Source organism: Myxocyprinus asiaticus, chromosome 27 (genome assembly GCF_019703515.2).
Source record: "Myxocyprinus asiaticus isolate MX2 ecotype Aquarium Trade chromosome 27, UBuf_Myxa_2, whole genome shotgun sequence".
NCBI classification, from domain to species: domain Eukaryota; kingdom Metazoa; phylum Chordata; class Actinopteri; order Cypriniformes; family Catostomidae; genus Myxocyprinus; species Myxocyprinus asiaticus.
The window spans coordinates 24,476,488-24,504,082 of record NC_059370.1 but is presented as its reverse complement, the minus strand read 5'-3'; the positions used below and the strand labels follow the sequence as shown (position 1 = coordinate 24,504,082).

The window sequence follows — 27,595 nt, the reverse complement described above, 5'->3', positions numbered from 1 at the left end:
CATCCCCACAGCATGATGCTGCCACCACCATGCTTCACTGTAGGGATGGTATTGGCCAGGTGATGAGCGGTGCCTGGTTTCCTCCAGACATGACGCTTGCCATTCAGGCCAAAGTGTTCAATCTTTGTTTCTCATGGTCTGAGAGTCCTTCAGGTGCCTTTTGGCAAACACCAGGCAGGCTGTCATGTGCCTTTTACTGAGGAGTGGCTTCCGTCTGGCCACTCTACCATACAGGCCTGATTGGTGGAGTGCCGCAGAGATGGTTGTTCTTCTGGAAGGTTCTCCTCTCTCCACAGAGAAATGCTGGAGCTCTGTCAGAGTGACCATCGGGTTCATGGTCACATCCCTGACTAAGGCCCTTCTCCCCCGATCGCTCAGTTTGGCCGGGCGGCCAGCTCTAGGAAGAGTCCTGGTGGTTCCAAACTTCTTCCATTTACGGATGGAGGCCACTGTGCTCATTGGGACCTTCAATGCTGCAGAAATTTTTCTGTACCCTTCTCCAGATCTGTGCCATGATACAATCCTGTCTCAGAGGTCTACAGACAATTCCTTGGACTTCATGGCTTGGTTTGTGCTCTGACATGTACTGTTAACTGTGGGACCTTATATAAACAGGTGTGTGCCTTTCCAAATCATGTCCACTCAACTGAATTTACCACAGGTGGACTCCAGTCAAGTTGTAGAAACATCTCAAGGATGATCAGTGGAAACAGGATGCACCTGAGCTCAATTTTGAGTGTCATGGCAAAGGCTGTGAATACTTATGTACATGTGATTTGTTTCGTTTTTTATTTTTAATAAATTTGCAAAGATTTCAAACAAACTTCTTTCACATTGTCATTATGGGGTATTGTTTGTAGAATTTTGAGGAAAATAATGAATTTAATCCATTTTGGTATAAGGCTGTAACATAACAAAATGTGGAAAAAGTGAAGCGCTGTGAATACTTTCCAGATGCACTGTATATGTTAGTGTATGGGCACAAAAGAGAATGCTGTTTTAGTTTGTACATAGTTAGTTTATTAATTCAAATAGTACAATGTAGTAATAAACAGGCCTCTATTCACAACCACAAAAGATCAGTCTGAGCAGCAGAGTGACTATATTACACTGATCCAACTTATAGTAGTTTTCATGATACTATTTCAATGATGTCCGTCATTAGTCAGTAAGCATTTTACACCAATACTAATCTAGACTAACTTCTATTGACTCTTCTGAACTATCTGAACTTCTACTGAACATCTATTAAATGAACATTTATTGAAATGTAACAATGATTTGATTCATGTTCTTTTGTTTTTACATAAACTGACTGATTAAAAATGAGATGATAACATCAACAGCTTGTGGTCCAAATGTATGAGTGTGAAGACTGAAAGGTGATTCTTCTCCCAGTTTTTCCCTCAGCAAGTGCTCGATAGTGCATAGTGAATTCCTGTAAAGGTGAGAGGAAAGAAAACAAGAATCTTTTTATACTATACACATGACAATTACAGTTTGTTGAAGATCCTACAAAATCAAGCAACTTACTTCACAACCTCTGCCTCAGCACTGGGAATATTTGCACTATCATCAAGGTGGACATGTTGCTCAAGCATGGCTCCCGGCTCTTGGGCTAAGTCGGTGGCCTCCCCTTCACTGAGAGCAGAGAAGATACTCACTTTGGTCTTTGCTTTTTTTGGTCGCTGTTCCCTTAGTTCCTTGGGGAGATCCTCTTTATGAACCTTTGAAAAAAAAAACACTTTGTTACTAAATTAATATACCTTTTTGATTTGCTATAAATGAACATAGCCATAATTTGGAGCAAATACAAACCCTAATAAGACTTCTTAACTTGTTGTTAGACATGTTTTCTGTCATGATCCTTCTTTTAAGTTCGTCTTGAGTTACTGTGTACTTTCTTCCCTGAGCCATTTTTTCCTCTTCTCTTCCCTCAGCTATGTTTCCTTCCTCACTGCTTTCCCCTTCTCTATCCTTTGCTATGCTTTCTCCATGCAAACCCTCAGCAGCATTTCCCTCTTTTACAATTTCTCTTTCTTCAGCTTTGTTTTCCTGTGCTCCTCTTGCCTGTACTGCATAGGTCAAATTCAAATGGTCAGTAGCCAATATTACAAGAATAATGTAGCACTGTTTAAAGGGATAGTTCACCTATCTGTCATCATTTAATCACCCTTGTGTTCTTCCAAACCCGGATGACATTCTTTCATCTGTGGAACACAAAAGGAGATATTTGCAGAATGTCTCAAGGAAATATTTACATTCTGCTGAAACTCCAAGTGTGTTTCACAATAATAATAATAATAATAACTGATAATTAATTAAACTGAAATGTATGCTTGTGCATTCTACATTGTATTGAATGTACACTCAGTAATTTTTTTTCACATTAAAAAGAAATTCACTGCTAACGAAATTAATTGTATATGGGAGCCACGATGATCACATGACCAGGCAAATAATACTCACTTAATCTCAGTAACTGCCTGTTTTTGGACAGTTTGACTCATGGATTAAAATTTAGGATTTTTATGGATTTTAGAATTTCATCATGGATTCAATTCTATAATGGTATTGGAAACTATTGCATTTGAATGTGCTGCAAACATGCCCCAGGTGTTAATGTAAGTTCAAGATAACATGCATTAAAAATTACAATTTAATTTCTTTTATACATTTCATCAGGATTATGTAATGTTTCTTAAATACATAAAAATTCCAAACCCTCCAAACTGCTACACATTTTATCCCTGATCTGTGCACGCCTTCAAAGTGCATCAGCCAGATAAACCATGAAGTACAGTCAAGCTCATTGACAAGTTCTTTGGGAGGATCCTACAATATAAGAATGGATATAAGAATGAATAAAAAGTAAACAAATAGCACAATTTCACAGAACTGGTCAACATCTACCAATAAATATTAACATTGAACTTACATTCAAAAATTGTTCAGCATAAAGTAACACATATATGCCACATTCCGAGCTGTTTCCTTGCTGTTCAGGTACCCTCACTCTCAGGGCTGGCATAGAATCTGCTGAAAATACCCGTGGCTTTTTTCTTGTGTTGTTCCACATTTCTGTCAAGTAACTGAAAATAATAATAATTACACCATATGACAAAGGAAGAAATGAATAAATAATACAGGGAAGGTAGAGGGAGAGTAAGGGGTTTAAGATCTTTAGCATATGTGTGTTTTGACAGCTGGGGTTTGTAATAATGGCCTATGGTATTTTTGATAGTCCACCAGGAGAAACGCAAGTCTGATCATTTTGATAGAGGAAACAAAAAATACAGTCTGATAAGTCAGAACAGCCTAAAGCACAGAGTCAAGTTTAGTGAATGTAGCTTAAATGCTCTTAAGAGTTAGCAGTCCAAGTTTTTTAACGAGAGTCTAAACAATTTTTGGTCACTTTGAACTCTCTTAAAGCTCATTCCTGTTTCAGTATTACAACATTAAATCGGTAATCTTTTACATGTTAACTTAATAATTTTTCTAAAATTTAGAAAGTTTTAAATAAATAGCACTTTTGAAAAATGTTTAAAATAATGCACACTCATATGAGATGAAGATTTCATTCATACTGTATCAGTGGCCTAACAAAAGCTGTTTATAGGGGCTGACATTTTGAGATAGCAAAATTAGCCGAATATTACTCACTTTATCTCTGTAATATCTCTGATACTGGACACGCTCAGAGAATAAATAATCAAAGTGGCACATTGGCACATTTCTTTAATAGCATCGGTAAATAGAAACTTTAGCTTTTGAGGGATGCTGCATCTCTACAAGGTGTCATGACAAAAATAATTACTGTGTACACTTTTTCTGATAAACAATTGTTTATTGATTCACATAAATGTACCTCATAGAACAAAACATATATACACAGAATCAAACTTAACCCCAACTATTACTCCTCCCCCTCCCAATCCAACCCTAACCCCAGCAATATAACAGTGGTCTTAAATTACATAGACACACATGCACACACATAAAAAAAAAAAAAAATACATATAAAATAAATAAACAAATAAAAAATAAAAAAACACAACAACAATAATCACACATCCACAAATGACAAATACCCGCCCCATTTCTCCATGAACACTTTATACCTCCCTGTTCCTCTGAAAGTAACTTCCTCAAAGGCCGCCACCCTTCCCATCTCCGAGCACCACTCCTGAAAGGACGGTGCTCCAGCCAACCTCCAGCCCCTCAAAATGATCTGCTTAGCAATCATGACACTGGTTAAGACCCAATTCTTTATGTGTCTACTTACAATGTCAATGACCACCCCATCACCCAAGATACAGAGTCTGGGGCAGAATAATACCTGAATACCAATCACCTCGCATACCAGACTCTGCACCTTTAACCAAAACTTTTGACTTTCAACACACCCCCAAAAAGACATGGGTTAAATCTCCATACTCTGATTGGCATCTCCAGCAGGTGGGTGTGTCTTTAAGACCAAGCCTGTATAATTTAGAGAGGGTCCAATAGAACCGATGTTAAATCTTGAATTGTATAAGGCGCACCCTTGCATCTCTAGATGCAGTTTTTATGTTTTTTTAAATCCTAGCCCATTCTCCCTCCTCCAATTCCAGGTCTAAATCCCTCTCCCATAATCTTTTGAGAGTGGTTGAGACTCTGTCCTCCAGACTCTGAATTAATAAGGAGTAATACACTGATGCCTCATGCCCTTTTCCAAAAGCAGAAATCACCTCTCCCAGAGTATCTGCCACTCTAGGGGGGTGTATGCTATTCCCAAAAATAGTACAGAGCAAGTGTCGTAGCTGAAGTTACCTAAAAAACTGAGATCTGGGGATCCCAAAATATTGAACCAAATTTTCAAAGGATCTCATCACACCACTCTCATAAAGATCACCGAGTGTATTAACCCCCCTCGCAATCCACTCAGACCAACAAAAAGGGGACTTATTAATGCATAGTTTGTGGTTTAGCCATAGGCTCGAGGCAACATTTAGATAAATATCTAAATTAAACACTCTGGACACTTTTGTCCATACTGAGTGCAAATGTGAAATAACGGGGTGTGATTTAACTTCTCTGGGTAGTTTGATGGAAAGGCTTTGCAATGGCAAAATAGGGGCAAGAAGTTCTTGTTCAATGCAAAACCAGGGAGGGGCTCTTTCAGGTGGAAGCGACCAATGTGCCAAATGTCTGAGACCGAATGCATAATAATAAAAATCTTATCAAAATCACTTTTATTGTCACCCAACCATATACACAAGTGCAATAGTGTGTGAAATTCTTGGGTGCAGTTCCGAGCAACATAGCAGTCGTGACAGTGATGAGACATATACCAATCTACAATAAACATCAAATGTACACAACACAATTTAAAATCTAATATTCACATAATTACACACAACACAATATACAAATAATAACATACAATGTACATTATACAATACACACAATATAGAATACACATACACACAATATAGAATACACATTATAAAATAAAATAAAAAATACAAAAATAAAAATAGTATATATATATTAGTATATATAAAATGTACAGTAGGTTGAATTGTACTGTATTGACATTCAGGCTGTCGGTTGATAGTCAGTTGCCAGTGTGTTGTTAAGAGAATATAATTTATGACAGTCCAGTGTGAGATAATAAGATTAATAAAGTGCAGTGCTGATGTATATTGATCTTGAGAGATCAAGAGTTCAAAAGTCTGATTGCTTGGGGGAAGAAGCTGTCATGAAGTCAGCTGGTGCGGGTCCCGATGCTGCGATACCGCCTGCTTGATGGTAGCAGTGAGAGCAGCCCATGGCTCGGGTGGCTGGAGTCTCTGATGATCCGTGTTTTTTCACGCACAGCCTGGTGTATATGTCCTGGAGGGAGGGAAGCTCACCTCCGATGATGTGTCTGGCAGTCCGCACCACCCTTTGCAGGGCTTTGCGGTTGTGGGCAGTGCTATTGCCTTACCAGGCGGAGATGCAGCCAGTCAGGATGCTCACTCCAGTGCTGGTGTAGAACCGTGTGAGGATGTGGCGGTTCATTCCAAACTTCCGAAGCCGTCTCAGGAAGAAGAGGCGCTGATGAGCCTTCTTCACAACGGCCTCAGTGTGGACGGACCATGCGAGTTCCTCAGTGATGTGGACACCCAGGAACTTGAAGCTGCTGACTCTCTCCACTGGTGCTCCATTGATGGTGATGGGGCTGTGTTCTCTTTCTCTTCTCCTGAAGTCCACAAGCTCCTTTGTCTTACTGACATTGAGGGAGAGGTTGTGCTCCTGACACCAGCGTGTCAGAATGTGCACCTCCTCTCTGTAGGCTGTTTCATCATTGTCAGTGATCAGACCTACCAACGTCGTATCATTAGCAAACTTAATGATGGCATTGGAGCTATGTGTTGCCACACAGTCATGTGTGTACAGGGAATACAGGAGTGGGCTAAGAACACAGCCCTGCAGGGCTCCAGTGTTGAGGGTCAGTGATGAGGAGATTTTACTGCCCATTCTAACCACCTGGCGTCTGCTTGACAGAAGTCCAGGATCCAGCTGCACAGTGAGCTGTTTAAGCCCAGAGCCCAGAGTTTCTCATCAAGCTTGGAGGGCACTATGGTGTTGAATGCTGAGCTGTAGTCTACAAACAGCATTCTCACATAAGTGTTCCTTTTTTCCAGGTGGGAGAGAGCAGTGTGTTTTGTAGATGCAATGGCATCATCAGTGGAGCGGTTGATGCAGTAAGCAAACTGCAATGGGTCCAGTGATGGAGGCAGCACAGAGCAGATGTAATCTCTGATTAGTCTCTCAAAGCATTTGCTGATGATGGGGGTCAAAGCAACAAGGTGCCAGTCATTTAAGCAAGTGATTTTGGATTGCTTTGGTACAGGCACAATGGTGGACGTTTTAAAGCATGGGGGGACTACAGACAAAGAGAGGGAAAGATTGAAAATGTCCGTAAAAACACCAGCCAGTTGGTTTGCACACGCTCTGATGATGCGGCCCGGAATGCCGTCTGGACCCGTGGCTTTACGGCTATTCACCCGTCAGAAGGATCGGGTTACATCCGCTACAGGGACGGAGAGTGAACTAACCTCTGTAGGTTCAGCCGCGAGCTCTCTCTGCGAGGGCTGTGTTATTTCCCTCAAACCGTGCATAAAAAGTATTTAGCTCATCCGGGAGAGCGGCAGCGGTGTTCACGGCAGAGTTTTTATTCCCTTTATAGTCCATGATGATATTAATTCCCTGCCACATGCTTCTAGAGTTGGTGGTGTTAAACTGTCCTTCAATCTTGTTCCTGTACTGGCATTTTGCTGCTTTTTTGGAGGGCATAACTGGCTTGTTTATGCTCCTCCGCATTCCCGGAATTAAAAGCGGAGGTCTGTGCATTAAGTGCCGCGCGAACATCGCTATTAATCCAAGGTTTCTGGTTCGGGTAGATCTGTATTGTTTTGGACGGAACAATATCCTCTACGCACTTTCTGATGAAACACGTTACATGATCAGCGTACACCTCGATGTCGTCATCAGAGGCGGACCGGAACATCTCCCAGTCCGCGTACAACAGTCTTGTAGCGTAGAATCTGATTGGTCCGACCAACACTGGATCGTTCTGAGTTGGGTGCTTCCTGTTTCAGTTTCTGCCTGTAAGCGGGCAGAAGCAGAATGGAAGAGTGGTCTGATTTGCCAAATGGTGGGCGGGGGAGGGATTTGTAGCCATCCCGGAAGGGAGAGTAGCAATGGTCCAAAACCCGGTCCCCTCGTGTGTTGAAACTGATGTGTTGGTGGTATTTTGGTGCAATTGATTTAAAATTGGCTTTGTTAAAGTCCCCGGTCACAATGAAGGCGGCATCAGGGTGTGCGGTTTCCTGCTTGCATATACTCCCGTACAGTTCCTTGAGTGCCCGGTCTGTGTCGGCTTGTGGTGGGATGTACACAGCAGTGATAATGACCGCTGTGAATTCCCTCGGTAGTCAGAATGGTTGACACAGAAGCATGAGAAATTCCAGATAAGGAGAGCAGAAAGACTTGATAGAATGTACGTTCCTAACTGATGATCATAAAACATACACCACCACCTCTGCTTTTACCTAAGAGGTCTTTCGCTCTGTCCGCTCGGTGCACGGAGAACCCCACGGGTTCGATGGCTGAGTCTGGAATCTCCGCAGACATCCAAGTTTCTGTAAGGCAGATAATGCAGCAGTCCCTCATCTCTCACTGGAAAGAGATCCGCGCTTTCAGCTCGCAGAGCTTGTTGTCCAGAGACTGAAAATTTGCCAGTAGAATACTGGGTAGTGGGGGTCGATTTGCGCGACGTCTTACTCTGATGAGAACGCCGGCTCTGTTTCCCCTTTTCCTTCTGCTTTTTTGTGGCCGGGCAGCCCAGACAAAGGGCTCCGCTGGTGTGTTTGAAAACAGCGGGTCGGCATTGAGGAATTTGAAGTCCGGTTTACGGTATGTAATTGCAGAACCAATGTCCAAAAGTGTTTGTCTGTCGTAGACAATAAGGCAGACAACATCCAAGACAAAAAACATAAAAATTGTAAACAAAACAAACAAAAAACTACAATGTTGTTTCGGAGCTCGCAAAGCAGCAGCCATACTCGGCACCATCTTGAGTCCTACAACATAATAATAATAATAAAACAGAATCTTGGGTAGGCCTAGCCCACCTTTGTCCATCAGCCTAAGTAACTTATTAAAATTTAACCTGGCACGCTTACCATTCCAAATGAAGGACTTCGCTATGCTATCAAATTGCCTGAAATAAAAGAGGGGGACATCTACAGGGAGAGATTGTAACAGGTAGTTGAATTTTGGAATACAATTCATTTTAATTACATTAACCTTTCCATTCATCGATAAGTGTAATGAAACCACCTGTCCCCATCATTCGAAACCTATTTATTAAGGGATCAATAAAAATGGAAGGCGCCCAGCTGGAAGGCTGTTACTGGACAGTACGCTGTCAAAGCCAAAGTTTTGGATTTAGACCAATTGACTTTATATCCTGAGAACTATAATTCTGTGGAGGCAAGGCACAGATCTAGTGGGGTCGGAGACGATTAATAAAATATCATCTGCGTAAAGCAGAAGCTTATGCGCCACATCTCCAGCAATCACCCCTGGAAAATCATCCTCCTTTCTTATCGCGGCTGCTAATGGTTCCAGGGCAAGACAGAACAATAATGGGGAAAGAGGGCAACCCTGCTGAGTGCCCCTATCCAGAGTAAAATAATCTGAAATTAATCCATTTGTTTGTACCGCTGCTACAGGGTGTCTATAAAGTAACTTAATCCAACCAATAAAAGTATTCCCAAACCCATACATTTCCAAAATCTTAAAAAGATAATCCCATTCTACCATATCAAATGCCTTTTCGGCGTCAAGTGAGACTGACCACATGATATTGATGAAACGCCTAATGTTATCAGAAGAGTTATGGTCCCGAATAAACCCCACCTGATCTATATGTATAAGTGATGTCATAACTTAATCGGTTAGCCAGAATTTTTCACAAAATTTTTACATCTAACTGGATCAGGGAAATTGGACGGTAACTTTTACACTCGCTTGGATCTTTGTCCTTTTTAAGAATCAGACTGATCCGGGCTTGTGTCATGGTTGGTGGGAGCTTTCCATTCTTTAATGCTTCTCTATAAACTTCTAACAAAACTTCTCTCTGCTTTATATATCTAGCCAAAAGTTTTCCTGCTTTGTTCCCCGACTCAAAGTATGACTGTCTTGCCCTGAATAACCAAAACTCCACTTTCCGCAACAAAATAGTATTATATCTATATTTCAATTGGGTCAATTCTCTGAGGCCATCAGACGACAAACGGCGCTTCAGCTCTGCCTCAGCACTTTTAATATTTCCTTCCAACTCCACGAGTTCTCGTGCTTTGGATTTTTTAATGAATGAGGCATACCGTATGGTCCGACCCCTAAGAACCGGCTTAAGTGCCTCCCAAGCCACGCCCACAGAGGATACTGAGGACCAATTGGTCTCCATATAAACATTGATTTGAGTCTTTAACATTTGTTGGAAAACAGGATTTTGCAAAAGGGATACATTAAAGCGCCAACTGTATGATTTATTTTTCTCTATATGTGGCAACACCTCTAAACTCACCAGGGCATGATCTGAGACTAAGATGTTTCCAATTGAGCAATCAACAACCAATGAAATGAGGGGGGAAAAAATCTATTCTAGAATAAATCTTATGGACTGATGAAAAAAATGTATAGTCCCTACCAGATGGGTTCAAAAGTCTCCAAATATCTGTAAGACCAAGATTTTTACACATTCTATGAAGCGTTATTGTTGCTCTAGGGGGCTTACACACTTTTGCTTCACTATGATCAAGGACTGAGTCCATCAAAAGATTAAAGTCTCCTCCCAATATTATATCATGAGGGGTGGCAGCGGCTTGCAACATTCCTTCAAGATCTAAAAAAAGCCCTGATCATCAGCATTAGGTGCGTAAATACTAGTCAAAATCAACCATTACCCCTGAATTTCAGCTAAAACAATAATTACTCTCCCTAATTTATCTTTAATCTGTTTGAGACATTTGAATTGTAAATGTTTATTTACCAATATAATGACTCCCTTGCTCTTACTTGAGCCAGCACTAAAGAAAACATGTCCACCCCATATCTTCCCAAATTTTTCAGCTTCCTGCGGGGAAAGATGCATTTCTTGAAGAAACACTATATCATATTTCTTACGTTTAAGAAAAGTAATAACCTTCCTTCTTTTTATGGGGTGCCCCAACCCATTTACATTCCATGTGGAGAGAGACAATCCACTAATTTTAACTATTGACATTTTGATATAGTAGAAAAAATTAATTGTGTGTCAAAATCAAAATTATACAGACCACATTCCCCATTAGTGAAACAATCAAACCCTGAACTTCCCCCAAACAAAACAAACAGAAAAAAAAAATGTGCGCTTTAACCCCGCACACGAAAGGTCCATGAACGCCCACGAGCCCCCACGACAACTTTGCCATCGGAATGCACAATTTTGCCTCACAAATTTGTGAGGCAAAATTACATAACAGAAAATACTTTGTAAAATAAACCCCAGCCAATAGGTAGAATGAACACAAAGAACATGTAGATTCATTCTGTCAGAACTGTTTCAAAGGTGTGATCTTCCACAAAACAAATTTCAGCCGATGTAAAACCATTCAGATTCCTCAGACAGACAAACGAATGTTCAGTGAGCCGGCTGTTATGAGTTCAGCGGATGACGTAATCATTCCAATGTCCCGTAAAAATACTCAACAAAAAACTCCAGCCAGCAGGAGGCATAAGCACGAAGAACGAAAGATTAATCCCCAGCTGTTCCAAAGGAGTGTTATTCAACAGAACCTACTCTAGCCGCTGGGCGGAACCAACGCAAAAAGAAACAAATCCGGCATCCCGGTTCCCTGAATGATCAAGTCAATTCAATCGGAGGCAGCATAAAAGTATATACCATGACTTACTCAATCCGTCAACTTTATAAAAGACATCCTTTGTGTGAGCATGTAGATATTTTGCGGTCATCCGTAGTGTCCACTCTCAAACTGGCCGGGACCTTCAATGTAAATGTAAAAGTGATCTTCCGTCAATGCAAAAGTTTCTTTAAGGAAAAGTGTTATTCACAAAACAAACTCCATCCGCTAGGCGGAGGCAACACAGAAAGAAACCAAAATGACGCCCAGCTTCCTCAAAAGCCAGAGTAGTACAGCGAGTAGACCCACTCACATGAGAAACATCTGATGGTTTACTCACCCATTGATTCTATAAAAGACATTGCCTGATTGGGACATGTAAATACTTTGCAACCGTCCTTCACTTCTATTCTCAGCTTGGCCGGAAATATCAATGCAAAAGTGATTTTACGTTGATGCAAGAGTTTCTTGCATTCCCTGAACCAATCGCATTTCTCTCTTGTCGAACTCGCAAAGTCCGGGAACAAGAAAATATTATGATTCCTCCAAGAAAGCTTTCCTTTGCTCCTCGCCTGGCGCCACAAGATCTTTATTGGATGATCTCAGAAATCTGGCCAGAATCGATCGGGGCCTGTCTCCCTCAGCAGATCTGCGAGCAGGGACTCTGTGAGCTCGCTTGATTTCCAGCTTGTGGCCTGTTATGTCGAGCAGACACGGGAAGAGCTCGTCCAGGAATTTCACCATATCTCTGCCCTCCTCATGCTCAGGAATTCCAACTATTCGAACGTTATTCCTGCAGCTTCTATTCTCAAGATCTTCAAGCTTTTCAAGAAACAGTTCCAAATCAACTTTGGTCGCGGGCGGATTAGCAGATGATTCCCTCTCCGAAGACTCCAAATAATCGATTCGTCTCTCAACATCAGTCATTCTTGTAACTATCTCAGAGAATTTTATTTCATCGCTGTAATCGATTGACGTATTACAGTGAGATCCTCCAAGTCAGCAAGAACCTTCTTCAGCATCACCGACATGTTGGACAACTGACGCTCGATCTCCTCTCTCTCCGCGCCACCTAAATCGAGTCCCCGGTCTGTAGGCCTGTCGGGGCTTTCATCCTGAACACGTAAGTGTCTTTTTATGTCTCCAGAGCCCGAGGATTTTGACTTCTTTGCCATGTTTTACCTCAAAGAGCAAATGTGTAACTGGGTGTATCTAATTTCACCAGATTATAACATGAGAATAATCAAAAATTAGCAAAGTGCGCAGAGCTCATCGCTCACACGTCTGCTTCTTGCATGGCATCCTGTTTCCCTCTCCTCACTGTGTACACTTTTAAGTTAATAATAACAACTTAGTAAATTCAAAGATTACTACATCAGGTTCAAATTACTGTGTGTAAAAATACATTTATATTAGAGCCATTTAACAATAGAACCAACCTTCGAATGTTTTGGAACACCTCCATGTTGTCAATTCCTTGCACAGACTTGGAGTCTAGCATTAAAATGCAAGGCCTAAAAGCAAAACACAAATTAACATCAAGCATACTGAGGCATTAGTTATGTAAAAAAAAAAATTGGTGGTAAAGATTATTTTGATGGATAAAGACAAAGCTGCATTAGGTCACCGGTGATGTCCGATGTACAGTATAATCACAAAATTAGCACTGAAGTGTGCATACACAATTTATCACTCACATGCATGCACAGACCTCAGCAGAGATAGGGTAAGTAAATTAACAAGGTAAAACGTCAAATTATGTATTATTGTAATGCTTTCAATATAGCACCGGGTTAAAAGAATCCACAAAACACTTCTTGTTTTAATTACTATTTTTTGGAACAAACACTTGTATATGCAGAAGAGGTGAAACATGGTAAAAACAGGTGCTCAAATGCTACTTTTAAGGATATTTTGGATTAAAGAGATGGGTGGGGAATAAAACATTTGTATGCACATTCTTCTGCTATCCAGGATTTACAAAGTGAACTCTGCAAAGGTTCAAGTGTATGTACGGTTTAATAAATCTAAAAGCTTTTGTCTTTTGTGCATTCGCACACTTTTACACCACATTCTACAAATAAGACCCCTGATGTTTAACATACTGTAGATAATATTTACCTCTTTCTTTGCTCCCATTTCCCCCCTCTTATGTGTTCCTCTTCATCCCTTCCGGGGAAGCACACAATGATGAGTCGCAAGTGAACTCTTAAAATACAGAGCACAAATAAAAGGGAAATACACTCTGGGCATAGAGAATGTAACAACTGCTTAAAATATGTTTACCTTACATAAAAACTTTTAACAGACAGCTAATAGAAGACAAAAATATCCTTAGAAATATTGTCAAGTTCTTACCCATTAACATTCTCCACAATCAAAAGGTAGTCCTTTTGAAAAAATCATCATGCTATATCCAATGGATGACACCTTTACATCCACTACAATTGTAGAGGTGACATGGTAAAGGAGGTAAAGTACACATGGTTTTCATTTAATCTGTTTAATAATAGAATTTCATAGATATCATCTGACAGTACATGGCTTTTTAAAAAGACTAAGCAAATTTAAAGGTGCATTCATTAACTTTTGTCTTTGTGTCATCTTGAACTTACACTGACACCTAGTGGCTTGGCTGCAGCATCAAAAAATAAATAGCTTTCAGATTCAGATACCATTTTAGAAATGTACTATTCACAGTCAGCCATAATTACTTTAGTAAAAGTGAGCGAAAGTGTCAAATAACAGGACGGTTACTGAGATTGAGCGAGTTGTATTTAGCTGGTCATGTGATTTTAACATGGCAGCCCCCATGAGCAGACCCTCCCCATGTACAATAAAACAGCTTTTATGGCAACTGATATGACAGGAGTCTTCATTATAATGTGAAATTACAATTCATGTCTTTAGGAGTTAAACTTCTTTTAATGAGGAAAAATGTACTTAGTGCACCTTTAAACAGCATACTGACAATTACATCAGAAAAATGTTAAGTTAATAGATGTGCTAATTCATTCTTTTAATTGATTTAAAAATGAGTAACTCTTACCTGGTCTTTAATTTGGTGTAAAAACACACTTAAATGAAACATTTTCACCGTTTACGTGACCCCAATTAATTGTGGATAGATCTAGAAACATTTAAAAATAGAGAATTACTGCTAAACATGTTATTTGTGGTGTGAAGTTATGAAATGTTAAAAAAAAATACCTTAACTCAATGTCAATGACCTTGTCATCCAACCACTGCCCATCATCTAATGTGTCCAGTGATTCCTTTGTCAACAAAGGCACACCAAAAGACCTTTGGGGAAAAAGCAGCACAGATTTTGTCAAACATTACCATCATTGCATTTTTTTTCTTTATTTTTAGAAGACATTTTTTTATATGAGCTTCCTCATTTTCTTTTTCCATACAAGAATACTGTGGGGGAACAAAGCAAAGAACACAAGATTACAAGATTTACATTATGTAAAACAATATTATAAAGAAGACTTTTGTGACTAACCTAAAAGGAAGCTTATTTTGTAGTTAACATTTCATTTAATGCTTAGGTTTTATTCATTTTTCATGGTAATATGACAGCAAAAATAACACTTAATAAGTAAAGTGATGATTGATACATTAATATCTGTGAATTAATAACTAGTTTGCTTTTTGCCTATGACCTAGCACAAAATAAACAGTCTCTAGGTCAACACAACTGCATGATGTCCCTAGGTCAACACAACTGAATAACACAATACAACTGTATGATGTCCCTAGGTCAACAATGACACATGTTCCTGACAGCCTGTCAACACTGGTCGCAAGCGTCGTGTTGCGTTAAAAGCAATAACACCCCATTATAATCAATGAAGCGTCCACTGCAGCGTGTTGCGTTGCAGAGCGCCAAAAATAAACGTTTTATTTTGCGCTGCACCGGTCCAGCAAATTGACCTGTTTAGCACCTTCATTTTGACGCGTCCTGAACAGACAGCCTGAAGCGGTACGGCACGTCGGGTCATCGGACGCACCCGTTGACATGGTGTGAGACTGTGGGTACGTTTACACGACAACGATGTACTAAAAACTGAAAAGTTTTTCCTATGCGTTTTTGAAACGTTTCGCGTACAGATGATAACGTTGTCAACACGGATCCGCGAAAACGACTAAAAACGCTGTATTATGCATACCAGGCCAGTAGTTGGCGATGTCACGTTGTAAAGAAACACTATGCGCCTGCGCACATAAGCATTCTTCCACAGAGCGGTGAATACAAACAATAAAGATGGCGAAATTATCGAGCGATTTTGTCTGGACGGACGATGAGTTTGCTTTATTACTACAATTACTTTGCTGGAGAAGCGTCAATAAACTCAAAATCTTGAGCAGCACAAACACAGTCCTGTAGTTCGCCATTGTTGCTTTGAAGTACTCGCACGCATGCCTATAGACTGAACTCTCAAGATTATTCAATAAAGTTCATGCTCATTTTTACTGTCACTTCGTCTCCTGCCTTCTTCTGTGTTCCCCCTGCTGACTCTAGGGCTAGTAGGAGAGTAAGTTAACATAACAAGCTGTTGATGTTGACTGGTTTTGGATATCAGACAGAACTCTGATATATGGATATCTTCTGACGGAGAGAGAGGTCTTGTGTACACTGGATATAACATGCATTTTCACTGCCTCATGTTTTCATAGTCTAAGCATATCATTGAATACTGTACATGGCATCACATCTCTGTCTATAGGATATATACATAAGTGGTGGGTGAATGAATTGCAGGGTAAAGGTACATCAAATAAAATAAATAACATTTAAAATACAAATACATTTATATTTTGCCCCTCCCTCCATCCTCTGGGCACCAGCTAAGGAGTTTCACCTTAACAGTAAAAGAATGATCCAAATGGACCATTCAATAAGTTTTTAATTTTTTTTATTTGCAAAAAGATAAACAAGAATAACTAACAAAAACAACAAAATGGTACTAATATGCTAAAAAGAGAACATAAATTAATAGGTAACAGTGCATTGGATGGAAAAATGCAAGTGGTTGAATTGGATGTAGCAATGGCAAAGTATGACTATTATCTTATTGAAAGATAAATAGCTGTTTCTTTGTTAATAAGCTGAAAACTTTATTTCTATTTAAACAAATAACTCATAGTTTATTTGCAAGACATTTGATACACAGGTTATGTAATCTAAAGGACATTAGGAAATCATAAACTGATAGTATACACTAATGCCAAGGTCTCTGGAAAGAGGTTTAGTAGTGATATTTATGTTCTCCTTGATTGATCGATGGGTTCGGTGACGGCAAAGTCTTCCACTGGGGCTCAGGGCCACATTACAGTGGGGAAGGAGCTAGATTCCATTTCAACAGCCTTGGACACGAAGGAGCTGAGGAATGCTGATCTCCTGGAAGCACCAAGAGGGTTCTTGCAATCTGGAACACGCAGATATACTGCCCTTATGTTGGTGCATGATTCATCATCTGGAACATGCAGATGCACGAAACTTGAAGAGAGGGTTTGTTCGCCAGAGCTAAACTTTGTCGCTGTTGTTATCTCTCTGGTATGTATTCCGAACTTGGCATTGCAATAGTCTCTTGTAGTGAGACTTGGTACTTGGTCAATCTTCTGTCTCTTGATGGAGACTAAGAATGTTGGATGATCTCTTATCCTCTCTCTCATGGAGTGAGACTTAGCACGTTGGTTGGTTTGTATTCTGTTACATCTCCTACAACTCATGCCAGAGATTCAGAATGTTCATTATTATTCTGTTATTGCCTCTCATGTAGAGTGAGACCAGAATGGAGAAGTGATATTGTTCTGTTATTGCTCCCAAACTCGAACAGCCGGGACCTCAGAACAAAGTTGTGGCTGTTGCAAGGATGCTTTATACCTTCCTAATGAGGAGGAGATTTCAGTTTGGCACCTTCCTGTTTCAGGGTTACGATTGGCTGCTGACATCGGAGGGGGCCCACACAGTGTGGCTCACCCTCCCTTCTCTGTGTGGAACTTTTGCATATTTTAAAGTATATAGTTAGAACAATGTCTTTAAAGTCTCATCTATGCATTGTTCCTTTTCCAAACCTCTTCAAGAATACTCTTGGCATTTTCCTGAAGATATAGAGACCAAACATGATATTGAAAGATTAAATAATATGTTTTTTATTTATAACATTAATTTATACCACCATAGTTCAGTTTGAGTGAACTATTGTGCTAACTGAACAACTGCAATTTACATAAACAGTTCTGTGAACAAACATGGAGTGGATGTGTTGCAGTTAATGTCCATGTTAGGAATAAAAATTTGTGTGTAGAGATTTGTCTTTGTAGCTTGTTTGTTTCAGCTTTTGTCACATGGTATGTTAATGCTGCTTCGAGAGGTCTTGAAGAATTTTATGGTCCTTCTCACCTCTGGCCTTAGGATGGAGGGTTTGAGAGGTTGCTAAGAAACCACTCATGGACCAATGAGAATTCTTGTTCTGTATTCTGCTTGTACCCTGTTTCTCACCAGAACCTATTGTATGCCTTCTGAAGACTTGGAATGTGATGCACAATTCACATGGATGACCCCACCCCCCCCAGTCATACGGGTTTGGAACAATGACAGTAACAACAATTGGGTTAAATTACTAAATAATGACAGAAGTTTTTTTTTAGTGTTCATTTTTCCTTTAAAATTGAAACAATTAAACACACTTTTCTATAGATTCTGTTCCTGTTTGTACATAGCAATGTTCTATATTAATTTTATCAAATTTAACAATCTTTCTATCAGTAACATCTTAACAGAAAGTTTATAGTTGTATGTGCATGTATGGGTGTGTGCATTTAATATCTTACAGCCTGCATTTTGATTCTGAAAATGACATTTACAGTTCAGCTGTATTTGTTTTAGGGCTGTTTTCTCTCTCTGCTTTAAGTGACTTCAGAGTGTGTGATGTTTACAGTGCTGCTATTGATTTGATTCTGAGGTCCAGTCCACGGACTCAGAAGCAAGGGCCCGTGGCTATTGAACCACACAGACATAGTCAGAGCACGCCTAATGGTAATGGTTACAAACACAGGAGTGGAAATGTTAAAGTGAGGTGAGCAAGGTTAAATCTATAGTCTCAGTCAGTCTGCACAAACATGGCACATGCAGGAGAACACAAGACCAACAGTTATAAAGCAAGATTGGGGGGGGAGGTCATGGTGGGCAGGCTTCTGTGAGGGAGGGGGGGCTGCTTTTTTTTTTTTTTTTTTTGGCTTATTGGCATGCTACACTTTGAATTTTGGGGTTTTGCTGTTTTGTGTGATGGTGAAGTGAGAGATGTGGGAAAAGAGTGGAGGGGAACAGAAAGCTGTGGGTCTTCTGAGCTGTATTAAAGCACCCTGTGAGACCTTCCACCTTTTGGCATTATGTTCTATTTCTTTCTCCTGGCATGTTATTAAAATAATATAGTTCTGAACGAACTCCATTGAGTGTGGAAGTGGGAACTCTCTCAACCCATTAGACAGGTTAATTAGTACAGATGGCCAGGCCTCAACTCCAAATGCACTCTCAGATGGTCACAAAACAACCTTGGTCATTGCGCTTCATTCCGCTCTAACCGCCTGAAAACGGTCATGTTTTTTTTTTTCTTTTTTTTCTTCTCCCAGGCTGTTTCTATACAGTTAAATGCCAGTTTTCAATCAAGTAGTGGGCATCACTTTGAACATTAGCGACCAGTGACATGAGCATGGTTTTAATCATTGTCCTTCTGTTCATTTAGGCGGACTTTATGAATATGATTTAATTTATGATTGAATTATTCAATCATGTAATTGAGGCTAGAGGTCTCTAAATGAATCAAGCGTTACGCATGGCGAAAAGTGACCATTAAGTTAACCTTCTTTGGTTTAAATTCCCCTAAAGAAAATATTTGCTTTATACATGCATAAGATGTTTATACATTACTAAATACGTCTTTCTGTATCGCACACTCCAGCTGGTCTTAAATTGACACATGGAATCAATATGTCTCTAGGATAACCGTCACCTACCATAATTCATATTGTAGCATTCACAGGAAGCACTCAGAGATCAAATTCGCTTCAGAATTTATTAACCTGATGCCCTTGCCGTACATTTGCTGGTGCGAACTGCATGCTTTTATATCCCTTGAACGCCCCACCCCCCAAGAGGACCCAAGAAAAACTCTTAAACAGATATTCAGAATATAAGCACAACTCTTCTGGTTTGCTACAATATATAGTTATGTAATACTCCTATATCTGGTATTCAGCTCTATTAAAATATGATTTGTTACCTTATTTTCTTAGCCAGGCTGCACCAGGGGGGTTAAGGTTTAGCTGGTTAGCTTCACAAAAAAAGTTTCCAAAGATAATCCTCGTCAAAGCAGAGCATCCTGGTTGTAACTAACTTTGAGATAAATGGGAATGCTAAACATGGGGTCAAGGTTTGGCTTGTTAGCATGGTCCAGTTAGCCCCTGCTGGTAGATACTGTAACTACACCATCTGGACCCAAAAAGCATCTTTCTCCATTGACGGCCATTCAAAAGTAAGTGTGTGTTTTGACAAAATAATTTGATTGGCAAGCAACATATAAATTGCAAATATTTTATTAGATGTTTTACTGGTGGCCATTTTTTGGAGGGCTCTTAAAATTGAAGATTGAGTGGTCCAGGCCCATCCTGGCCCCCCTGTTGATCCTGGTTAAATGTCAGTTGCAAGCCACCCACAAAAAAGAAGATGAAATATCAAGATTGCACAAGTCTTCAGTCAAGAGTATGGATATTTTAGTCACAGACCTGTAGTGATAGCTTTAATAACCACCATCTGCTTGTGTCTAGGGAGTTCTTTGACTCTGGGGGACAAGTTACCAGAGGACTGCTTCTACAGACACTTTGTGGTGCACTGGAGATGCTTATGCTCTGAGGGATTCTGCAACATATTAGCATGCTTTTTTTTCTGCTTCTGCTTCCTTTTAAACCATAGCATTGCCCTCTTAGACACAAGCAGAGATTGTCCAATCCTGAAATAAGAGACATATGAGGCCATAGTCTGAAAGCTTATTAAAGGTCAATGTTTCAAAATGCAACATGTTTGATTCTGCAATGCAATGAAAAGATAAATACTGTAATATAAGAAATAAAAAGTCTCACAGATTGAAATCTGTATGTCCACAGCTGCCACTCCAACAAGGACATAAGGCATTTCAACACTCATTCATGAGCAAGTGTGTAGGGAAAATTCACAAAGGCTCAAATAATTTTCTATAGTGGAAGAACACATTAACACTGTCCTTTGAATCATGCTCTACTCAACAGGCACTAGAGAGCACCCTAAATGGGCACATGACTGTCATGAGATATGTCACTCAATGACCAACCACAACAAGTGATTTAAGTGATTTTTTACAAAGTATTTTGGTGATATATATGATATTGCTTATATACAACAGTTCAATGAACAAGTAAATTGAAAAAAATTAGGAAAAACTGAGTACGGTCATAAAAATGCATTTGTGCATTTACTTACATCTACTTGCTTACGCGACGGATCAGAATCTGCCGTTGCTGGTTCAAACCAAATGATGTGTCCAAGCCTTCATTAGTAATTCAAAAATGTCACTTCAGAAATAGTATCAGGGCTTGTGCTGTTTCTAACAAGTTATTGGATAAACAAGGATGGATTTGTGTGTGTGTGTGTGTGTGTGTGTGTGTGTGTGTGTGTGTGTGTGTGGAGAGAGAGAGAGAGAGAGACGGAGCAGTGTGTGATCGATCACCTGTTGCCACTCCCAAGAAGAGATGCTGTCAGCTTTCTGAAGATCAGCTTTCTCAGTGGTAAAATAGCCATCCAAGCGGGGGTATTCCTCTCTATTTCGCGGTAGCCGGTGCGCTAGAGGCATTCACTATAGAAACCGCAATGTCCTCCGCCATTTTAAACAGTATGTATCCATTGTGGAAACTCCGGTAAGTGCCTTGAGTTCTGTAATCAATCAGTCTGTTGTGTCTCTCAGCTGTGATAAGCCGTAATGATGAAGTTGTTCGTTTAAAGCCATTGAAATCTAACTTTTTGTATAGATGGGAACTGCTTAAAGAAGTAATTATATAATATTAAATGATGACGATTCTTTCTGTTTGACTTTTCTGTTTGACAGATATGTAATAAGCAATGATCCTGCCCCACATAGACAAAATGCAAAATAGAGTTATGAATGAAACAGGTCTCTTATGATCTGTCCGGTGACAGATGAGTTTGTCTCGTTTGCTGAAATTCAGAGTAACCATCGTGTGAAAATGGTCACTGCACACTGAGACAGCACCAGGCTTCTTTATGGGCATTAAAAACCTATGCATTGCACCAAAATATCTCTTATTACGTTCTCGCTCGTGTGATGTCTTGGACTCTCTAGTTTGCAGCAGCTACTTCTTGAGTGTGTCATTGCTTTCAGCCAATGACAAAAATAGAAAAACACCACACATTTCCTGTGCTGTTTTGTGATTGGTTGGGCAGTCTACAGGCCACCCTTAATGTTTGCAGCACACAGCCCGCACCCACATTGCTTTAAACCAATGCACAAATAGGAAAAAAAATAAAAAATTTAAATATAAAACCATGTTTCCAAAATGTTTGATTGGGTGGGCAAGGCCCACCCCTGCCCATGCCTACATCCGGCCCTGGGCCCAGATCATTCCAGAGCCTTTTGTAATACAGTTTTGCAGGGAGTCAAAATTCAAAACGCACCATATAACTAGCCTGTCTAATCCTTCACAACAGTCAATTCAGTTCACCAAATCAAACCCACATTTTAGACTAACCAGAAATAATGCGATGCAGCTGCTATGACCTATAGTCCTTAACACATATTTTTCAGTGTATTCCCACTGTTACTTGAACATGAATTCAATGTGTCCCGCCTTGAGAATCTCCACAAATTCGTTGTAAAAGCTATTACATTCGCCTCTTTATCTATTGAAATCAGAAATTAGTCACCGATGATAGCATCATGATCTTTACTTTCTGAGTGAAAAGGTCTTTTAAATCATATTTTGGGCGGCCTTTGGACAACAGTTCCCTTTTACCTCTGAAATTAACGTTGATCGCCTCTTTTCCCTCGTAAGGAAGACGAGCAGTTAATAGGCTATTAGCCAATTTATTCGATTATTTTTTTGTCTCCCTGTCTGTTAAAATAAACTAAAATAAAATTAGATAAACGAACTTAACAAAATCAGGAAAACAAAAGACAGAGGATTGATAATTCATACATTTTAGGCTAAATATAGCCTAATAAACAAATACAATTTACTTACACGACTTCTGTTGGTGTGAACTTTGCTACAGAGTGATAAAGAGCTCAAGTTCAAACACTCAATGATTTCTTTCTTGTTTTCAGGGGTAAGAAACTGCATGTCAGTGTATGAAGACTGTATTCACATGGGGCACATTACCTGTACGACGCAAGTATTATTCGTTCTCCCTTTTTTTTTTTTGCTTCTATTAAAGAGACATTTTTCATGGGCAGACCGTTTATTCTAAGCAGGGCAGTTTTATGTTTGAAGTTCGTTGTATATTCGCCTATGTGCATAAGGGACTGTCTGAAAAGTCCACCCAGTGCACTAAAACGTCAGTTTTAGTCTTAATCTTGACATTTCTTCTGAACATCAACATTTGTGAGATTTATTCTATCTAAACAGTTTTGAGGTTAACTGATCTAACTTTGTGTCATTGGAAAACAGTGATAAGTGACACTTTATTATATGCACAGGTAGCTGTCTAAACCTGCTGGGCATTTTGTTGCAGGTTATATTTTTATTTAATTAAATAATTATTATAATTTATGGGGTTGTTGTTAAATAATTTATGCATAAGATTTACATTTCAAACACCTTCACTATTCATTATAATCTATAGGCTAATTAAATGGAATTTAATCTGAACCCTAATCTGAAACATGGGAATCTATACATTTTTATATATACAGTGCATTCATAAAGTATTCAGACCCCGTAAAAAATCTGGGGTTTTATTTCACATTTTGTTATGTTGCAGTCGTAAGCAAAAAAAGTTTTTCAATCTACACTCCATACCCCATAACGACAAACAGATTTTTTATAAGTTTGCAAATTTATTAAAAAGAAAAAACTGAAATATCACACTGGCATAAGTATTCAGATCCTTTGCTATTACGCTTGAAATTTAGCTCAGGTGCATCCCATTTCTCTGGATCATCTTTGAGATGTTTCTACACTTTGATTGGAGTCCACCTGTGACAAATTCAATTGATTGGACATGTTTTGGAAAGGCACACACCTGTCTATATAAGGTCTCACAGCTGAAAATGTATATCAGTGCAAATCTAAGCCATGAGGTTAAAGGAATTGCAGAGCTCAGAGACAGGCTTGTGTTGAAGCTCAGATCTGGGTAAAATTACAATTTTCTTTTCCTTTTTTTTTTTTTTTTTGCTGCACTGAAGATTCCAAAGAGCACAGTGGCTTAGGGACAGCTCTGTGAATGTCCTTTAGTGGGCCAGCCAGAGCCCAGACTTTAACCCAATCGAACGTCTCTGGAGAGACCTGAAAATGGCTGTCCACTGACGGTCCCCAACCAACCTGACAGCGCTTGAGAATCTGCAGAAAAGAGAGGCAGAAAATCCCAAATTCAGCTGTGCAAATCTTGTCACATCAAACCCCAAAAGACTGGCAGCTGTAATGGCTGCCAAAGGTGCTTCAACCAAGTACTGAGTTAAGGGTCTGAATACTTGCAATGACATTGACATATTAAAAAGAAAAATCTGAGAAGTTACCAAAAATCTGGTTTTTACTTTGTCATTATGGGGTATGGTTTAGATTTGATGTCAAAGCAATTCAAAACATTTTAGCATAAGGCTGCAACATAAAATGTGGAAAATGAAAGGGTCTGAATACTTTGAATGCTCTGTAGGTATATTGTATGGTTTACAAATTGTGTGTGTGTACAGGCATCTGTATTGCCTTGTACAAAATCTAATTCTCATTCAGGTATTCAACTAAATTGTGAATATAGTATGATTTGGTAGTTTTGCATTAACACCGATCCAGATGAATTATATTGGCTGTATTTTGTGCATTCTGTAAAAATAGTCCTTTTTCACAGACTGTGACGTGTTTGCCTTAGCAGTAACCTGAAACAAATGTATTTTTCAATATTAAGTTTATAACATTTATGCTTCGCATTACCCTGGAATTACAAAAAAAAAAAAAAAAAAAAAAAACAAATTGCCACAGCTGTTGAGTGACTAAATTTGGCATCAAACTGTCTCCTTCTGGAAAGTCATTCAAATGTAATAGTGTTTTTTTTTTTTTTTATATCAAGTGATACATCATCCTGTACATATTTAACTGCTGTTACTGTATATCTAAATACTTTACAATTTAAAAAGTAAATGGACATGGGGCTCAATGGGGCCATCCTCCATTTTCCTCACATTTACAGAAGTAGATTTTCTCAATTTATTCTCAAAAGAATTTCATAAGTCCACAAACACATGACATTCATTTTATAATTCACTGTAAAGGGAAAAACAGATTTATTTAATGCCACAGAAACAAGAGTGTCCTTTGATATTCAAAGATTTTAGTACGCACCGCAACTGCATGATTGACAGTTGGTTGTAGATGGCAAAGTAACCAGTGTGCCAGCATGTTCTAAATTCTGCATAGGGTGTTGAGAACCATCTGTGGTGTAAAACCTCAGGAGAATATTAACACTCCTCTCTGGGCACCAGTCCTGTCCTCTGTCAATTAACGGAGCCAATCTCTATGAGGGCCACAGAGACCGGTCCTAGCAGTAACAAACAGACATAAATAGCTGTTCCCCACAAGAAACGTCACCAGCAGAGAAGGTGTGGAAAGGCTAGCACTAATACTGTGAAGCCAGCAGTGGTCATAGTGAGTAGCAGAGCAAGTAATAACTGTGAAGCTCCCCTGAAACCGAACTCCAGTGCGTCCTGTGTTGCGATGGCCGCTAAGGAGCACAAAACCAGTTCAATTATCATGCCATGTACCTTAACACACACTCACACATACAAATGCATTCTACACGCACACACTTTTATTCACATGTACTCCCACAGAGGATGTTGTGTTCGCTTAATCAGTGAGTCACTATCAATGTGTAATTCTTTCCTTTACCAACAGGGGTCACTTTAAATACACTTTTTTTAAAGACAAATGGTACCACTGCCAGTTGTTTTATTCAAAAGATAACATGTGAATGGCTTACAAAGCCCTTTATAGAGTGTACTCCATTTTATAGGGTTGTGTGCCTCTGATTTTATGTAAATTCTCAGTTTCTGCAATATGTCCTTTTAATGTTTGGAACTTCTGATGCAATTTTTGAGAAAGAAACACTGTTTAGTATTTTTCCAAGCATAAAATACATCAGATTCAGCCTGTACTGCTTTCAGTGACCTTTAAAAACAACACAATTGCAAAACACTTTCCCATCCACCCTGCTCATTGGCTTTACCACACAGGTTAAAAGCAAATGTACTGTATATTACAGCATTGAGTTTATCTCAGTCTGGATTAGTGAATAGTAGAGATGTGAACTAAAAAGCAATTAAGGGGGTATGAAAAGTATCTGCAAGTGTATATATTCCAGTGTACCTGAAGGCAAATGTGACGCATTCTGCTGTTTGAGTAGGATGTTTCAAAGAACTGTACTATGAAAAAAAAAAAGTAAACCAATCTTAACACTCCGACAGAGTGGCAGTCAAAGTTGTTTTAGGGCATTGAGTGCAGCTTGTATGCGTGAAGCCCATCAAGAGAATATCATCAGTCTTATTCTTCATGGCAATGACTCACAATGAATGCTGTGAAGAGTCTGTAAGAGAATAAGTTTAGCCTCTTTTTGTCATGTTTGAAAGTTGATATAAGGCTCCCTTTTAGCTGGAATGATGCACCAACTCATGCCAGTTTAAATGGTGAGAAAATATTTTAGTTATGTCAAGGCGATGTAGCCTATGCAAGGAAACTTACAGAATAATGAATAAACAGTGAATTTAGCCTAATTGAATGCTGAAAATGAACCAATGAAATCATTGCTTTCTTCCTAATCTTATTTTCCCCCTTTTTATCCTCTTTTTCAACTAAGCTGACATGTATGAGCAAACATCCTCTTCCTGTCTCTCACAGTCACACTCTCATTCGTATTCTTCGCTTTTATGATTGTTACACATTTTATTGCTTATTACTGATTGTTTTAATTTCCTATATAAAAGCCCTGTGCTGTCCCCCAAACTTTCACCCCTAGTTCTATGTAAAAATGGATTGTGTGTGTGCGTAGATATGCCTAAAGCAAGGGATCACGCTTCTCATTTACTGTAACTAATTTAAATGGAGATGTGAACTCAATCCATTTAAATTTCACAAGACTCGAAGTGCACTCTATGAAGACTCTGGACCCTAATTTAAGAGTGCTGGCGCTAAGGGCAGCGCTATGCAATAAATCATAAGTCAATGGGCATGGCCATAAAGTTTTGGTATTTTCGTGCAAGTATGCGCTAAGCCTAGTCTCAAGTGGGTTTGGCGAAACTGCATGTACAAAGCGCTAATGGGATTTTGGGATTTTCAGGGGAATAAATATTTTGGAATGGGATTTTGCTTTTATTGAAACATGAAAAATTGAAAACAAAACTATTTCTAAAGTCAAATTACATTTCAAATGAAAGAAAAATATAAAAGTTAATTAAAATAAAGTGGTCAAAATCAAATATAATCACCTTCCCAAATCCTCCTTCCCCCAAAAAACATATTCCTCCAGCCTCTTTTGAAGTGACTTAAAAATTACTCTACGACAACAGGTGGAAAATATAATTACAAATTAGATCATAAAAACAATTGTAAATATAATAATAAATCATCATTGAAAAATAAAACATGAAAGTTTAACACAAATCTCAAATTTTTTTCATAAAAAAAGATACAGCAGTGATTGTCAGGGACATTATTTGATGTTCCACTATATTTTCAGAGTTTGGACAAGAACTTTACCACCTGCTGGTGGAATCTCCAAACTGCAAATGCAGGAACTAAATTTAGACTTTGCGCTGAAAACAGCCGAAAGCATCTATTTCTTAGGAAACTAGCTAATTGTGGCACTTCTTTAATATACAAGACACCCACAGTTT

The 27,595-nt window shown here is 39.2% G+C and overlaps 1 protein-coding gene and 1 long non-coding RNA gene across 8 annotated transcripts in view; one reads left to right on the top strand and one right to left on the bottom strand.

Moving 5' to 3' along the window:
• The window catches only part of LOC127417755 (uncharacterized), a 195,551-nt gene that overhangs the window by 106,056 nt on the left and 61,900 nt on the right, over positions 1–27,595 (top strand). The window lies entirely within an intron of this gene.
• On the bottom strand, positions 1,062–14,561 carry LOC127417753 (uncharacterized). 2 transcript variants are annotated; one of them, XM_051657953.1, is made up of 8 exons: positions 14,488–14,561; positions 13,797–13,879; positions 13,560–13,646; positions 12,878–12,952; positions 2,939–3,092; positions 2,725–2,835; positions 1,534–1,727; positions 1,062–1,438 (listed from the first exon to the last, which is right to left on the bottom strand). In XM_051657953.1, exons 4-8 carry the CDS (start codon positions 12,937–12,939, stop codon positions 1,303–1,305), a joined length of 657 nt encoding a protein of 218 aa, XP_051513913.1. In that variant the 5' UTR covers positions 12,940–12,952; positions 13,560–13,646; positions 13,797–13,879; positions 14,488–14,561; the 3' UTR covers positions 1,062–1,302. The 2 variants fall into 2 exon arrangements, with proteins under 2 accessions (XP_051513913.1, XP_051513914.1); XM_051657954.1 differs by lacking the exons at positions 12,878–12,952; positions 13,560–13,646; positions 13,797–13,879; positions 14,488–14,561 and adding an exon at positions 11,490–11,520.

Bases quoted from the DNA above. Each gene is read 5' to 3' on its own strand.
- LOC127417753 (XM_051657953.1), bottom strand. From the start codon at position 12,939: ATGCTAGACTCCAAGTCTGTGCAAGGAATTGACAACATGGAGGTGTTC. The intron at 2,836-2,938 runs GTAAGTTCAATG...CTTATATTGTAG, and splicing joins ATGCTGAACAATTTTTGAAT to GATCCTCCCAAAGAACTTGT. The intron at 1,728-2,724 runs GTTTGGAATTTT...TTTTTTTCAAAG, and splicing joins AATGTGTAGCAGTTTGGAGG to GTTCATAAAGAGGATCTCCC.